This window comes from Mus caroli, chromosome 4 (assembly GCF_900094665.2).
Source record: "Mus caroli chromosome 4, CAROLI_EIJ_v1.1, whole genome shotgun sequence".
Lineage (NCBI taxonomy): Eukaryota > Metazoa > Chordata > Mammalia > Rodentia > Muridae > Mus > Mus caroli.
Window position 1 is genome coordinate 123,772,298 of NC_034573.1, and position 16,225 is coordinate 123,788,522.

At 55.2% G+C, this 16,225-nt stretch overlaps 3 protein-coding genes across 4 annotated transcripts in view; 1 reads left to right on the forward strand and 2 right to left on the reverse strand.

Annotated features, from left to right (window-relative positions):
* Ubxn11 (UBX domain protein 11) overlaps nt 1-8,831 on the forward strand; it is a 25,765-nt gene extending 16,934 nt beyond the window's left edge. The window contains exons 9-15 of the mRNA XM_021160435.2: nt 5,473-5,687; nt 5,921-5,998; nt 6,872-6,992; nt 7,104-7,207; nt 8,227-8,300; nt 8,381-8,521; nt 8,601-8,831. Coding sequence (XP_021016094.1) covers nt 5,473-5,687; nt 5,921-5,998; nt 6,872-6,992; nt 7,104-7,207; nt 8,227-8,300; nt 8,381-8,521; nt 8,601-8,772 — 905 coding nt within the window. The 3' untranslated portion in view covers nt 8,773-8,831. The remainder of the gene's footprint in view (nt 1-5,472; nt 5,688-5,920; nt 5,999-6,871; nt 6,993-7,103; nt 7,208-8,226; nt 8,301-8,380; nt 8,522-8,600) is intronic.
* A 628-nt stretch (nt 8,832-9,459) lies between these two features.
* Sh3bgrl3 (SH3 domain binding glutamate rich protein like 3) lies at nt 9,460-10,790 on the reverse strand. Its single transcript, XM_021161129.2, has 3 exons — nt 10,642-10,790; nt 9,967-10,134; nt 9,460-9,855 (listed from the first exon to the last, which is right to left on the reverse strand). Exons 1-3 carry the CDS (start codon nt 10,687-10,689, stop codon nt 9,790-9,792), a joined length of 282 nt encoding a protein of 93 aa, XP_021016788.1. The 5' UTR covers nt 10,690-10,790; the 3' UTR covers nt 9,460-9,789.
* Nucleotides 10,791-11,882: 1,092 nt separating this feature from the next.
* Cep85 (centrosomal protein 85) overlaps nt 11,883-16,225 on the reverse strand; it is a 52,747-nt gene continuing 48,404 nt past the window's right edge. The window contains exons 12-14 of one of the 2 annotated variants that reach the window (XM_021160249.1): nt 15,948-16,055; nt 14,062-14,287; nt 11,883-13,460 (exon numbers count right to left, since the gene is read on the reverse strand). In XM_021160249.1, the coding sequence (XP_021015908.1) occupies nt 13,300-13,460; nt 14,062-14,287; nt 15,948-16,055 (495 nt within the window). In that variant the 3' untranslated portion in view covers nt 11,883-13,299. The remainder of the gene's footprint in view (nt 13,461-14,061; nt 14,288-15,947; nt 16,056-16,225) is intronic. The other variant, XM_029476304.1, reaches the window with a different exon arrangement.

Consider the following 16,225-nt stretch of genomic DNA (forward strand, 5'->3'; position numbering starts at 1 on the left):
CTCACTTTGTAGACCAGGCTGGCCTCGAACTCAGAAATCCGCCTGCCTCTGCCTCCCGAGTGCTGGGATTAAAGGCGTGCGCCACCACGCCCGGCTGGTCCTTGGCCTTTTTGAGGGATGCAGAGGAGAGGAGGAGGAGGAGTCAGAGCTGGCCCTGGAGCACTCTGTGAGAAGGTGCTGGGAGCATGTGTGGCCCCAGACTGTGGGAGGTAACCTGAGGCCCTGCTGGACAAGATCTATGTGTCAGGCCAGAGTAGCCAGGGCCTGGCACTCTGGCCACCTTTCTCCAGGGACTAAGGCCACAGCAGGGGGCTCTGTGTGCTGAGAATGCTTGGGGGGGAAGGGGGGGTTCTTGCTTCGCCCCTGGAGCCCACCACAGGAGGCGGGGCTCTGCTTCATGCAGCCCTCACACCCCCGAGAGCAACCTGCCTTCTGGTGGAAGTTTCTTCTGTTTCCTTTAGGAGGGGTCAGACCACATGGCTGATCTCTGAACGCATCTTCTACACGTCCCAAGTACTTCCTCCACCAACCCTCCCCAAACAGCATCCTGTGTTGTGTTTTGTTGGTGCAGCCGCTCCAGGCCTGTGGCTCTGAAGCCACCGTTGCCTTCCACGTCGGGGTTCCTGGGCCACAGAGCCTTCTACACTTCTCTCTTGCTTTTGCCTTCCGGTGTGGGAGAAACCTTTAGTTCTTCCTGCCAGGGAGGAAATGTCCTCTTTTTCTAGGAGCTTTTCCTCCTCGGAACTCCCTCTTGTCTCAGGGAGTAGCCTGACTGTCCCTGGGTCCTCTGCTACCTGCTTTGGCTTCTTGCTGGTTTGTGTCTGGGCATCTGTCCGTCACTTCCTACAGCTGCCAGTGGGCAGGTGAGCGGGGCATCCATGGCTGGGGGAGGGGGTTGAAATGGACTAGATCCAGAACTTTTTGCCTTAGGAAGGAGTCACAGTTTCTCCATGAAGGGGGCCAGCAGAGGGGAGCCTGGAAATGGGGTGATGTGCAGCTGGAACCCCCCCCCCCAGCCTCTCACCAGGGTACAAGTATCACATTGGCTGCTGTGTCACGTGCTCTGGCCTCAGCACACAGCAGGTTTTGGCCCTGGGTGAAGAGAACATTCGAGGCTTGGTGCTTGTCTCTCTCCTGTCTTTCCTCAAATTCTCACCCTTCCTCCACATTGCTCGCCTGTCTCTCTCTAGGTCCCTACCCCCACCCTAGCCTCCGGCCCAAGCCCCTGCCCTGGTGCTTCTCACATTCCTAGGTCAAGAGGCCATATTGGCAGCCCTGCTTGATTTGCCTGGCCTAGTCCTGGGTAGGCAAGCTTCCCCCCAAACTCACTTTTATCCTGACATTGCCCCTCCTGCAGATCCCCACAGACACTGGGGCTGCTGCTGTAACTGTGCCATTAACTCACGGGAAGAGCAGTGCTGGAACAAGGGGTTTAAAGACTCAGGCTAGATGTTCTGGGGGGCAGCCAGCAGGCTCTGAACTCACTGTCTCGTCCCCTGGTGACACCCAGGAGCATGCAGTACAGCACTTGGCACAAGGAAGGCTATGGCACCTGGGGAACTGGGACTATCAGTCCCCCAGAACAGCCCCAAGCTGGACTGCAGAGGTCAGGGTGAGAGCTGCAGGCATCAGGACAAACCTGTCCTGGTTGAGGGTGTGCTCGGAAACCACCCAGAGGCTCAGAGCACATGCGTGCAGGGAAGTGGCCGGAGTAGGCCTGGCTCGCAGAGTTGTGGTAACAATGGCTGTTTCCTGATGCAAGAGGCTGAGAGGTGGACCATCTCCATCCTGCCCCAAAGTAGCAAGTTATCCTTCCAACAAGCCCGCAGGGGGCGCCGCTCATCCTGCACCTGCTGTGGGCTGTGCAGTACACACAGGGCCTCTGGTGTATCTACCATTGCTGTTTGGCATCCTGACTTCTCTAGGGATGAGCCCGAGGGGACAGGACTCTGGGAGGGCGCTGGCAGGACTTTCTGAGCTTAACAGAACCACACTGCTCCTCCAGGGGTAGACAGTTGGTTCAGCACATGCTTCTGGGGGACCCCTACCCCCCAAGCCAGGTTAGGGTTCAGTGCTCTAACTGGTGTTTAAGAAGTGTCCAGAGTAATTGGAAGGCAAATGATCATACCCAAAATGGCAAGAATGTGTGACCAGGGCCAAGGGGATGGGCTCAGGAGCAAAAGAATCAGGCAGGAGTGCCAAGGGTTCCCCGGCAGGGTTCAAGGTAAGGCATGGGGTAGCCTGAGGCCAGAGTAAGTTGGGACAGGCAACAGCAGCTACCCTCTGAGCTTCAGGGCTGCTCTTGTCCACCTTTTACACAAGAGGAAGTTACAACGCAGAAGCTTAGAAGCTTGTCCCAGCCTACAGAGCTCACAAGCAGCAGCCCTGGCTGTGTGGCCTTGCAGGGCCAAGAAAGAGCCAAGGAGAGAGGTCAGGCCAGCACTTGGGAGGGGGAGGAAGGGAAGTCCTGAGTTCAAGCTTCACCCTCACAGTGTGGGCTACCTGTCTTAAAACCAAACCTAACGTTATGCGAAGTCTCAAAGGTCTTCCCTTACACTGTGACCCTTCCTAGAAAGGGGTCCTAAGTAGCTCTGTCCCAAGTGCCATCACTGGGCAGCTGCCACCTACACAGAGCTGAGTCACGTAGGTCCAGTAGGGCTCACATGACCTTGAGCATGGTACCTCACAAGGCCTCCAAGGGCCATTAAGTCAGGTCCACTGACATGATTTTGAGGCCAGGTCAGGGTTCTTGCCACCCCCCCCCCCCACACACACAGGGTTTCTCTGTGTAGCCCTGGATGTCCTGGAACTCACTCTGTAGACCAGGCTGGCCTCGAATTCAGAAATCCGCCTGCTTCTGCCTCCCAAATGCTGGGATTAAAGGCATGTGCCACCACACCCAGCTCAGGTCAGGGTTCTTAACCTGCTCATGCCACAAAAGGGTCATGTCTCTCCGTTGGCCTGAGCCAACACAAGGCTGGCTTCTTGCCTATGCTGTCTTGTGTAGGAGCACCTGCTACAGGCTACAGTTTTCTCCAAATGAAGGTTTCTTTTGAACCTTGGCTGTTTGGCGAGTGCTCTCTGATTTAGCTCTGCCCTGGGCTGGCCATAGCAGGCTCACCCTGCCCTACTTCCTGAATGTTTCTCCATGGAGCTGTGCTGCCTCCTCAGGTACCCAGTCTCTCCCGCCTGTCCATTGACCCAATGGCAGCCCAGCCCACCCTACCTATTCTGTCCTCTCCTGGCCAGGGCTAGATGTCCTTTTCGAGGCAGAAAGCAGACCAGTTCCCACTTCACTAAACGTCCTGTCTCTCTGCTGTCTTCCTCCACATCTCTTTTCTATGGAAATGCTCTGCCACATGGGTCCATAGCCCCTGTCCTCCAGGCCAGTATTCTGAGGCAAACTTTTGCCATCAGTATTTCTTAGTACCATCCCAAGGACTCCATCTGTCCCCTTGCCCCATTACCCACCCTGTGGCTCTCCCTAAGCCTTGGCTCTGAGGTTGCCTGTTTTAGATAGCAGCCTTAGACCTCACTCTCCTTAGTTGTGGGAAGAGGTACGGGGCCAGTTCCTGAAGTCATTGTAAAGAAAACTCATGTCGTTGTCATTGTGGGGCAGGAGGTGCAATACAGCGGGCTGTTGGTGGTCACAAAACAGGGAAGCCCAGTGGCAGGAGGGACAGGCTACCTTCAGAGAGTAGCCAGTGCCTGGGAGAAGGGGGGGGGGAGAAGGGAGGGCTGAAGGAGGGCCTGCAGCAGCTGCAGAGACAGCAGGAAACATAGCCCCTCCACCTGTACTTCCACTTGGGGGCGAGCAGTTAGATCCCCAGTGCCCTGACCTACATCCTGCCACAAAACAGCTCTCAGCAAGCTAACAGTCCTATGTCTGCTGGATGCTTGTCCTCTTTTTGTTGTTGTTGTTGTTTTAAGATTTATTTATTTTATGTATGTGAGTACAGATAGTTGTGAGCCTTCATGTGGTTGTTGGGAATTGAATTCTAGGACCTCTGCTCGCTCCAGTCAACCCTGCTCGCTCCGGTCGGCTCCATTTGCTCAGTCTCTGTTTACTCTGGCTCAAAGATTTACTTATTATTATACATAAGTACACTGTAGACAGCTACAGTTGTCTTCAGACTCACCAGAAGAGGGCGTCAGATCACATTACAGATGGTTGTGAGCCACCCACCATGTGGTTGCTGGGATTTGAACTCAGGACCTCTGGGAGAGCAGTCAGTGCTCTTAACTGCTGAGCCACCTCTCCAGCCCTGGGGCATTGAACAGAGGCTGGCCAGCAACCCCTCTGCCTGCCATCCTTTTATGGCCCCTTCCTCAGCCCTGGGGCATTTGACAGAGGCTGGCCAGCAACCCCTCTGCCTGCCATCCTTTTATGGCCCCTTCCTCAGCCCTGGGGCATTGAACAGAGGCTGGCCAGCAACCCCTCTGCCTGCCATCCTTTTATGGCCCTTCCTGAGTGTCCTGGTTTCTCCCTCTCTGCCCCTAGAACTGTGCAGGGCCACGTGTGCAGCAGTTTCCAGAGGAGTACAGAGCCTTGGCAGATGCTCAAGAGTCTGTGACCATCTGGTCAGCAGCTGCCCCACACCCTAAGAGCCATCTGTCCCCACCCTTCCCCTCCCTCCCTGATGATGTGTCTGGTTTCTACGTTCTCCAGCCTGCCAGGTGGCCTGGGGTGTGTCAGTCACCTTTCCTTTCTCTAATGCTGTTTCCTCGTGAATCAAGTGGAGATTAAACAGCCCCTGCCTCCCAGCCTTGGGGTTGGCCTGAGGAACATTTGTACAAGGTAGAGCTGATGAACTTGGACAGTTCAGGCTGTTCCAAGTTAGCCCTCACGCGGCCACTTCCTTGGCGCCTTAGAGCCACCCAGAACATTGTGGTAAGGCCAGCCAGGAAGAAGTACAGGAGCTGGGATTTGAACCGTGAAAGCTTTGATCCAGAGCTGGGAGCTTTGCCAGCCCAGTGCCCAACACAGGTCTAGTATCAAACTTAACTTTTGCTCTTAAGGCTGTGTGTTGCTAAGAAGCCAGGGAACTCTCTTTGGCCTCAGTTCCCATCTCTGAAAATGTGAAGGAATATGAATAACCCTTACAATGTAGGATCGGTCATAAGCGGAAGAAATGGGACGATGGATAGCAAGCCCCTGACCCAAAGTAAGTGTCCCGCTAGATGTGGTGACACACATGTAATACCAGCACTTGGGAGGTGGAGGCAGGCGGATTTCTGAGTTCGAGGCCAGCCTGGTCTACAGAGTGAGTTCCAGGACAGGCAGGGCTATACGGAGAAACCCTGTCTCGAAAAACAAAACAAAATAAAACAAAACAAAAAGTTCAAAGTAATTATCCAATAGCTGCCATTGTTAGCTAGTGTGGTGAAACCTCTGCTCAATGTGGGAGGGCCCAGAGCTGCCAGGGCACACAGCAGCTACAGAGGCTCATGGGCATCTATCCCTTTTGCCAGGGGATTCTTTTGTGCCCCCCGAGGTGGACTTTGACAGACTGCTGGCCAGTCTACAGGATCTGAGTGAGCTGGTGGTGGAGGGAGAGGCCCAGGTGACACCGGTGCCTGGTGGGGCTCAGTTCCGTACCCTAGAGCCCATCCCGCTGAAGGTCTACCGGAATGGCATTATGATGTTTGATGGGCCCTTCCGGCCCTTCTACGATCCCTCCACGCAGGTAGGATGGAGCTCTGGGTCCATGCCTACTCACGCCTGCTTAGACATGGTGGGGTGTCACTGCGAGAGCGTGCCCTCCACAGAGAACACAGGTCCCACCCCTCCAATCTCAGAACTCCCAGTATTTCCAGAATATGATGTTTATGGCTTGCCAACTAAACAGGTAGCAGGCTTGGCATGGCATGGCATGACATGGCATGGCTACAGAGGCCTCACCTGTTCACTCCCCTGCAGCGCTGCCTCCGGGACATACTGGATGGCTTCTTTCCCTCAGAGCTGCAGAGGCTGTATCCTGATGGAGTCCCCTTTAAGGTAAGCAGCCCTTCTCAACCCACCCTTTCCCTGTGCAGTGTTGGAGAGAAAGGGGTTAATAGTCTCCTCAGGGATCAGTCTTCCTAAGAGGGAGCCATGCACTCAAGGGACCCACCCACTCAGGATGCCCTGCAGGAGGGGGAGCTGGGACCGCAGTGAGCAGCTGAGAGTGCCCTCTGCTGGCATCTTGAAGGTACAACATTGCCAATGGGACCACCCTTCCCAGCATTCAGGGCACCTTAACAGCGCGAGAAACTCCCGAGGGATCTGTAATGCGCAGTGGGCCTAGTTTCCCCTACAAGCTTCTGAAACCACGTGGTTCGGGTAGAAGGCAGGGCATGAGTTGCAAACGCCAAGAAGAGGCAGAGTTGCCTGGGCTGCAGGGACAGGAGATGAGCCCATCTGTCGCCAGGGCTGAGTGGGATGAAGGTTGTCCTCGTGGGGAGCAGGAAGCAGCAGGCTCCAGAGGCGGGTTATCTCCACAGCGAGGGTGTGTGCTGTCATGATGCACAAGATAGCGTGAGTCATGACGGGGGGGGGGGGGGGGCGGTTGAGGTGGCTGTGAAGCTAGTCTTGAGACTATGCCTTGACCGAGCTGTGGTGACCTGCAGGGATGGAGTGGGAACTGCAGAGCAGACCGGAGCAGGAGCTCTGCCCTCTCCTGACATTCAGACCCCCCAGTGGAGTGGGGAGGGGGTCTTCAGTACTATGCCTTCAGCCAGTATGAGTAAGAAGGGTGCTTGCATAAATAGGGCCTGAGTGTGAACTGGGGTGCCCTTGGGTTCCTGAGACCTCTGGGCAGGCAGGAATGGGGAGAGGTTTCAGGGCTGAAGAGTTGGGCTCCCCACTTCTGTGGCCCTTTTCCCCTGTCAGGTAAGTGACCTGCGAAATCAGATCTACCCAGAGGATGGTCTGGGCCAATTCCCAGGTGAGGGTCGTGTGGTGGGCCGGCAGAAGATGCGCAAGGTCACAGACAGGGTGGAGGAGACTTCAGGTAAGCGGGACCCCAAGGTTGGCTGGGGGGCTGTGCAGAGCAAGCTCCAGGTGGCCTCTCCCAGCACTTACAGTCCCTCCTGGGCCAAGGCTCCCAATGCCCTCCCTGCAGGCTCCAGGATGACTGCTGAGCAATTCCTGAACAGGCTTCCCAAGTGTGTAATCCGACAAGGCGAGGTGATTGACATCCGGGGCCCCATCAGGGACACCTTGCAGGTGAGGCCAGCCCTAATTACCCAGCAGCCTTCTGCAGGGGACTTTTATCATCAGCCCTGGCTCAGCCTACAGCCTCTTGCCAGGAGACCCTCAGAACTAAATCATGTCTCTGTGGAGCTGGTGAGGACTCTGTACCCCACCACCCACAGGACAACTTGGTTGGTGGCTACAACTGAGGGGGTGAGCCTATGGACCCAAGGCCCAGGTCCCGCGTGTTCTGGAGGAGCTTGGCCCAGATGCTCCTGGCTAATGTCCCGCAAGCCTTTCAGATGCAGTTGTCTTTTGTCTTCACTCCCATTCTCCCTTCCCAAGTCTCCCCACCAAAAAGTGGGTGTCAAGCCGCATGCCTCCTGACATCTGTCTCCTTTGCCCTTTGCTGCCTCGTCCAGTTTGGCCACCCCTTGAGGTCCTCCCTGCAGCGCACTGCCCATACCTAGGCTCCAGTATCTCACAGATGCCCTTTCTGGGCTGGCCTTCCTCTCTCATTTCTGCCCGTACCAGCCATGTGCCCCAACAGCTTTCTCTGTTGGCATTGTCTGGGGATTCTTGGAGAAAACCAAGGTCACTGCCCTGGCATTGAAGGCCCATTTTGTGACACTGCCCTCTCTATCTGACTTTTCCTTCCTGCCCGCCTGATTTGCTTCCTTGCTTCAAGAGCTGTCAACGGCTGGCAGTTTCCCAACTAGACCTCTCCTTTCATATTCCCGTGAGTCAGGGTGATTAATGTCCTCAGTCCTGTTCCCTTTCAGATGACTGCAGGCTAGGTTAGGGCCCCAAGCCTGGCCATCATCTGGGCGGCCTTGTTTCCCACACTGGACTTGGAGAATGACAATGTCACCGTCCAGAGCCTCCTTTCCTTTCCTTTTCTTCTTGGGCCTCAGCTGACACAGAACACCTGGGCTCTTTAGCTCACTGGTCCCATCGATCCCTGCTCAGGGATGAGTCAGTCCTCCCTGAGGGCGGAGGAAATGATTTAGGTGAGACCTAGGCTCCAGCCACTCTCCATGGCTGCCTTCCAGAACTGCTGCCCAATGCCTGCCCGGATCCAGGAGATCATAGTGGAGACACCTGCCTTGGCTTCTGAGCGGCAGAGGTGAGGGCGAGGCAGAGATGGGAGCAGGGCGGAGAGGAGGCCTGGGAGCTGAGGAGCACTGAAGGCCTCTGGATCTGCAGGAACCAGGAGTCACCCGACATGCCAATGCCTCCGCTCTCCATGCTGCGCATCAAGTCCGAGAATGGAGAGCAGGCCTTCCTGCTGATGATGTGGCCTGAGGATACCATTGGCGATGTGCGGAAACTCTTAGCACAGGCCAGGTGGGTATAGGGCAGGACTGGGGCTGCAGGGGGTTCCTGGTTCCATGGCCTGGCCTGATGTACTCTGCTGGACACCCAGGGACATGGATTCAGCTGCCTTTGAGATCTTGAGCACCTTCCCGCCCACGGTCTACCAGGACGATACAGTGACTCTGCAGGCCGCAGGCCTGGTTCCCAATGCGACACTGCTGTTGCGGACCCGACGAGCCCTGCTGTCCAACCCCAGCTCCCGCCCAGGCTCACTGCCCTGAATAAAGTGCCGCCCCTGACATAAGCTCCACAAGGCTCTCCAGAGAGGGGTCAGGCCTGTAACTGTAGGGAGGGGGTGGTAGAGATGCTCAGGCCTGTAACTGGAGCCCCAGCCGGCATAGCCACTGACTCTTTGTCCCCTGGGTTCCTGTTCTCCAAGTTGTACTAAGTGAATCCAGTGGAGGGAGTGGCCAGCCCTAGCTGGGTTGACATTCTGTCGTCTCAGCTGGGTCGGGGGAGCCTCAATGGGGGGAGGTCTCTGAAGACAACCAGATGCATGTAAATCCACAAGCTCACGTGGATACTTTCTCCATAGTGTGCACAAAACCAGTGCCACAACTACCCCCATGACCCAATCTAATACCGCTGCAGCTCTACACGTCCCCATCACCCTCCTACACTGAATCAGTCAGCTCCAACACGGGAGGCAGCCCGGGGGCAGCCACCCTCAGGCAGGCAGGCAGGCAGGCAGACAGCAGAACCTGCATGGGAAACAGGGTGACTCAGCCACCATGTTGAGAAACTTCATGTCCACCATGGTCATGTGCTGCCAGCCAGCCGGCCAGCCATGTGTTCCACACACATACACACATGCACACGCACACGCAGCGGCAGGCAGCCCTGGGACAACCCAAGCACCACCAGAACTATCTGCCTCTGCCAGGCAGGGACCCGGACACCACAAGCAGTCAGCACCAGAGGAATGGACATTTAATTGTCTCTAGGGCACTCCCTAGGACGGGGATGCGGGGCCTTTGGCAGAGCTCTGGCTGATGGAAGCAACAGAAATGCTCATCAGACAGGGCCAGGCAGAGAGGATGCCCCAAGGTGTGGCTAGGGACAGCCATCGTCAGGGCTTAAGACAATCTTTTGAGACTAGTTGGTGAATAAGGAATGTTGCCTCTGAAGGAAGAGGAGGAGGCTGCGGAAAGGGTCTGGGTTTGCAGATTAGGATGACAAGGAGTTGGTAACAAGGCCTGGTGAAGAGCTAGCTGGATAGGACCGGTGGCCATCCTGACTCAGGCCAGCTTCAGGAACTCCTGCAGTGTGTCTTGCTCCACGGCCTCCACGAAGAGTTCATAGTCCTGAGGAAGGGAGGCAGTCACCTGAGTCAAGGTGCAGGGCACCCCAGTTGTTTGCCCAGGTCTGACCCTGGCTGCAGTCCTCCAACACCTCCCAGAACCCAAACCCCATACCCCACAGTAGTGGTTCCCGTTGACAATCTGAGGTGGGGTAGCTTTGGGGTTGCCAGCCAAGGCTCGCATCTCATCTCGAAGGGCGTTGTCCTGGGAGATGTCCACTAGCTGGTATTGGATCCTCTTCCCATCTAGGATGCGGGTCACCTCACTCTGCTGGGACTTGATCTAGGGGCGGAGGATTGACAGGGTTGGCAGGCAAGCTGATGGATTTGTGGGAGGAATTCCTTCCGGTGCCTGCCCACTCTGCGGGGAGGTTCTGGCCACTAAGGGATGGGAAGGGTCCAAGGATAGACAGGTAAACTACGTGAGTTTCAGAAAGAAGACGGGCAAGTTCTGTGCATGACAGGGAAGCTAGACTCGGCGAGGGGCAGGCCCTCTCTACAAGACACATCTCCACAGCCGTACAGTGGAGAGGAAGCGGGATTAAAGCGGTCGGGGGTTGGTGCAAGAGAATGGATGGCCCTATACTGGGGGAATGAGCGTGGGCAGCTCACGCTGGGGATGCCGAGGGGCCCTTGGTGCGAGGGTTCAGGCTGGGCCCAGCCCTTGGACCAGACCTTGGAGGCCATACCCCGCACCTCACTGCCTCCATCGTGGGGGCGGCTCCCGGGCGCCGGTCGGAGCACAGAGACTGCCCACCCTCTCCGGGCGCCGGCCCAGGCACACACTTACTTCACGGGAGCCGGTGACCGACGTGCTGTAGACGCGCAGGCCACTCATGCTGCAGGCGGGGGACACAGACCAACTGAGGGACGGTGGGAGCGGCAGCTGCACGGCTAGGAACTACGCTGCCGCCGCCGCCGCGCTTGGGAGCGGTTTCCTTCCTGCTCCGCCCGCGAGTCACTGCTCTCGGAACCAATGAGCTGCGCAGGCGGGTAAGGCGGGGCCTGCATGACCCCGCCCTGCTCCGTGGCCTGGAGCCCAGAGGACCCCCGGCCTCTGCAGCTACTTGGCTCCCCCACCTCCCCCTCAGCCCCATGCTGGGGACCGGCTAAAAGGCAGAAAAAGCTGGGGAGGCAGGCGGACCGGTTCAGCTAAAAGCCTTCCCCAGTCTACCCGGGTTGTGTACATTCAGTGGCCAAAGCAGTGCGACCCTGGTCACTAGGTCTCTTAATAGCACAGCTCAGTATGGAACTTTGGAAGGCGGGTCCGCAAGCTTAGACAGCAAGGGCCGGGAGAAGCTGTGGTGGGGCGCTGGAGGGCGAGGAGGGCCAGTGCAGCCAGGACATTTCCTCTAAAGCACCTCTCCACTCAAACAGGCTCAGACAAGAAAGGGGTGGTGGCTGTAAGCGAGGGGGTGGGGGAGCGGCACACACCCTTCAGGAGCCAGGGGGAGGAGGTAGGCTGCGGGACAGCGTGCTAGTGTGCGGAGTCGAAGGCTGGTGCCACGACTTAACCTGGCTTGCACTGGCCCTTGGCACAGCTATTTTTGGGGTGATCCCAACTTAACTCTACCTTTACATTGCAAATGACACCCCACATCTTTGAACATTAAGAATTCAGCTAATGAGGTGGAAGAGTGTCCAGCACCCATTCCAAGCTTGTGGATCAAGCTCTGTCAGGTTCACTATAGCCCCCAAGAGTAGACCTGGGGCTACATAGATAATGGCGCAGGAACACCACAATTCTGCTGCCTGCTGAGGCAAACTGCCTGTCTGCTTCTGGGGAAGTCATTTCCTCAAAGCCACAAAAACCCAGAAGCTGCTGACCTCTGAGAGGTCTGAAACTTTGTAGTGACAACTGGTGGCGGCTGCTCTCTGCAACACAGGAGTGTGGGCCGAGACTAATCTGTCGCCACCCAGAGCAGAAGTGGGAAGACTGAGCCCCCACACTGGATCTGCCTAAACTCACTTCAGACGAGTCACAGGCAGGCTGGCAGGCAGGGGATGTTGGGAGGCACTGGGAAACCGGAGTGTTTGTTAAATGTTTTATTCTGTAATCAAAATAGGCAATACAAACCAGTCGACTTAACAAAGATTCATATAAATAACTTTATAAACTTTACGAAGAAAAATACCCGTGAGCATGGAGGCTGGGCTCCCAACGACAGGGTGGAAACCAACCAGGAAGCTCTGTTTTAAGGAGGCAGCAGCCCAGAGGCTGAGGGGCTGGTCGGCTGGGAGTGATTACTCTGAAAGGTAAGCCACTGCATAAGAAAACATAAACTTGTTAAAACACTGGCAAAGAGGCCCCTCAGGCCCTGGAGGTCCATGGTGCTGTTAACAGCCCCAAGGCTTAGCAGAAGTCCTGTCTGCACCCCCACAACTGCTTTACTCCTCATACGTACAGGGCCCTTGGATCCAAACTAGAGGAGGATAAGGGCTGGCCAAACAACCAGATACAAGTGAGACGATCCCTAAATTGGGAGGCAAGAAAAACCAGAAAGCTAAGGCTCAAAGGCCCTAGAGAAACACAAAACACCAGAAAACACTCAACACTTTTTTACCTTAGGTGCTCCGAACTCTCAAGGTTAGAGCAGGAAAAGGGAATCCTCCTAACCCCAAATGAGAGGCACAGTTCAGAGGACTGGCTACAGCGCCCAGCCTTAGGAAGGACTGAGCAGCCACAGCTGCCCTGTGGTCTTACGGGGAAAACTACTGTCCAACCCGGGCACCACAAGGCAACCACAGAGGAGTCTGTACTCTAGAAGACATAGCGGACCCAAGCACATGGCCACATGCCCAAGGTTCTAGGGACAGACAATGGGTAGCTAAGAAGAGTTTCCTGTAAAAGATGGCCCAGCAGGCAGGCCGAGAAGCCCTGCCATGGTCCCCAAGTCAGTGATCATAGTAGGGACTCTGCTGAGGGGTGGATAACCCTGAGGCCTCTGTGGGAACAGCCCTGAGGAAACAGGTACCTGAGGAAACCCAGAAAGCCAGCTGAGTTCTCAGGAAGACTGATACAAGGGGCCTGAGAATTCTTAAAAGGTTGCTACTCCTACTTTACCCTTTAGGCCTCTCTTAAAAGAGCATCAGTAGGACCAAGGTATGGATAGGAATGAACATGGATCCATCCTGGAGGATGGAGGGGAGGCCAGCAGCCTGTTTGCTTCTCATGCCAGGTTAGAGCTGGGAACAACTTGTGAGGACTTTATCAGTTGAAATCTGCAAAAAGGTTAATTAGTAACTCAGTCTTTAAGAGTGAATTAAGATAACAAGCAAAACATAACCCAATAAGGCAAAGCCAGAGTACAGCAAAACAGGCAGGCTTCTCACAACCCTGGGCCCAGATACAGGCTCTCCCCTCTGGGTGCAGCAGCGGAGGGCAGAACTGTCTGGGAAGGAACCTTCTGGCGAGCCTAGCAGCAGCCTATGTCCTCCCCGGCACTCCTCACTGTGTGGCACAGTTTTCTCCCATGTCCTGGGCATATCTGTCTGACAGGCTGGTCCTTAAGTCCTCAATGTCATGGCGCAGCTGTTGAACTTCTTCTAGTTTCCTCCTGATCACATCTGGCTTTTGCAGATCTAGCTGCGTCCCTGGGTGCTGGGTGGCTGAGGAGAAGAGAATTTCAAGAGTGTCAGCAAATGAGGTGATTGAAACTCACGAAGAACGGGCAGAATACAGCAGTTCCGCAAGCGCATCACCTTAGGGCACAGCCTTCCCAACACTCTGAGGTCTGAGCCAGGGCTTTGCACATAGTAAAGACTACTACAAGCTACAACCCCACACTCAGGAGACCCTGGTTTCAATCTCTCCCTGCCACCCTGACAAAGTGGCCACCAGCCGGCCTGATAACAGGCTGTCAGAGGAATAAAGGGGGCAAGGGAGACAGTAAGACTGCTAGTGGCCCCTGGGTATGTCGATGGCAAAGATAAGAGACCTGGAGATAAACAGAGCTGAAAGGCATCTTGCTTTTTTTTAAGGTCGTGATACCTTTATAGAACCACTGGGATAATTTGTTGCCTAAGGCTGGCTTCCCGTTTGCCATCTGTAAGCCCCCTCTAGGAAGGCCTGTCTGTGAAACACTTATAGCGTGCACTTACTTTGACAACTCCCCCAAAGCAGTGACCAGGCCTATGCACCTGGTTCACAGTTACTGTAGGAACAGCCACACTGGCTGGGTGATAAGGTGGAGACCTTCTGATGACTCACAGTGAATGCCTAGGAGTAGGGAGAGGTTAGGATTGTGGCCCTGGGCCCTCTGGGTCACAATGCTGCAGACAGCTTGCAGATCTTGAAGGCAACTGGCCAGTTCCTGGTGCAGCTCATAGGCCAGCTGGGCTGAGTCTGGTGAAGATGAGGACCCTGGCTGGGCCTGGCGCAAGTGCTCTTGCAGCGTCAGATTCTTCTCAATCAGGTCCTGGTTTTGCACTGAAAGCTAAGTAAGCAAATGATAAACTAATTAAGACTCCAAGAGAGCCCTAGGAAGTGTGTATTTGAGTGTACATGGCTGTGAATATGCGTGGAAGAGAAATGGAGTCACAGACAATGTCTCTCTCCGTTGCTACCCACACAGGCTTGGTGCCATGTTCCCCAACCCCTTTCGTCTATGAATACTCGCTCCTCCCGTGTGTAGGCTGAGCCCAGGCCCTTAGGGATCCAGCGCTGAAGAGGAGACTATTCCTCAGCAGGATCGGAGTCACCGGCCTCCAGGTTTCGGCCCAGGAACCAGAGAAGATGCTCCCACCCCCAGGAACTCCATCTGAAGCCAGTCCCTGGGCAGCTCTGTGAGCCAGGCCATTAGAGATGGCTTAAAGTGAACAGTGAAATCTGAGGAGACACTGGTTTCAATCTCTCCCTGCCACCCCGACAAAAGTGGCCACCAGCCAGCCTGATAACAGGCTGTCAGAGGAATAAAGGGGGCAAGGGAAACAGTAAGACTGCTAGTGGCCCCTGGGTGTGTCGACGGCAAAGATAAGAGACCTGGAGATACAGAGCTAAAAGGCATCTTGCCTCCACCCCTTTTTTGAGACAAGGCCACACAGCCCAGTTTGGCCTCAAACTTCCTACATCACTGAGGATGTCCTTGAACTTTTGATCCTCCTGTCTCCACCTTTTCTGAGTTCAGGGGTTACAAGTATATACCACTACCCCCTGTTTATAGCTCAAGGCTTCCTGTATGCAAGGCAAGCATTCTACCAACTGAGCTATACCCCAACCCTTCCTTCCTTTGTTTGTTACAGCTGGCCTAGAACACACTATATAAACCAGACTGGCTTTTTAAAATTCTTTTCAAGACAGGGTTTCTCTGTGTAACCCTAGCTGTCCTGGATCACTTTGTAGACCAGGCTGGCCTCGAACTCAGAAATCTGCCTGCCTCTGCCTCCCAAGTGCTGGGATTAAAGGCATGCGCCACCACCGCCCAGCTCAGACTGGCTTTGACCTTGTGTCCTCTTGAACCTCCTCTAGGGAGGTGAAGTTCTAGCGTTCTACATTGCAAGCTCTCACTGTAGTAGCCAGGCTTTCCTAGACGGAGCAGCTACGTCTATAAGGCTGTCTTCGCCTTCTCTCATCCCGAGACCTTAACACACCCACACCTCTATTCTCTGCCCTTCATGCACACTGGGCCATGTAACAGTCCTAGTTCTGGGAGATGTCCTCCTAGGTACTTGGCCAGTGAGCTCAGTGGGCCTTACAGACAACTCTATTCACTCCATGAGTACCACCAAATCCTCATTCATTTTGGGGGTGTATGTGTGAGACATGCTGGCCTTGCGTTCAGTCTCAGTCTCCCAACTGCTGGGATTACACGCCCTAGTCATCAGTTTTTTACCTCTCCCCCCACCCCCAATCTCACAAACCTGTGGATGCAGGAATATTGCGGTGGGGGGAGGGGAGGAAGGGAGGGGAATCCTACCTCTGAAAAGCATTCCTAGGTGATTATGGCCACTCTCAGACAAACCTAGGGCTTTTAACATAAAAGGAAAACACACCGCTACTACCCATTCCTTTGCTAAAAGCTTACATCCTCTTCCACACTCTTGGGCAAAGGGAGAAATCACCTTCTCGGAGGCTCTGAGGGCCTAGCCAATGCTCACCTCCTTCACGGCTGTGCGCATCTGCTGCAGGGCTGTCTCCCTCCGCTGGGCCTCCTCTCTCAGTGCCTGGTTGATTCCTTCTTCTTGTGCCAGTTCTTGCTTTTGGCTCTAAAGACCACATGGCAAGATGTTGTAGAGAACAAGCAAGAGCAACAAGTCTGACTTGTATGCTGTCACCTCACCTAGGCTGCACACCCACACTGCATCTACCACACAGCTGCTCTAAGGGCTGTGTGAGAAGAGCTGAGAGCCGCTACATTCCATTTCCAGCCCGCTTC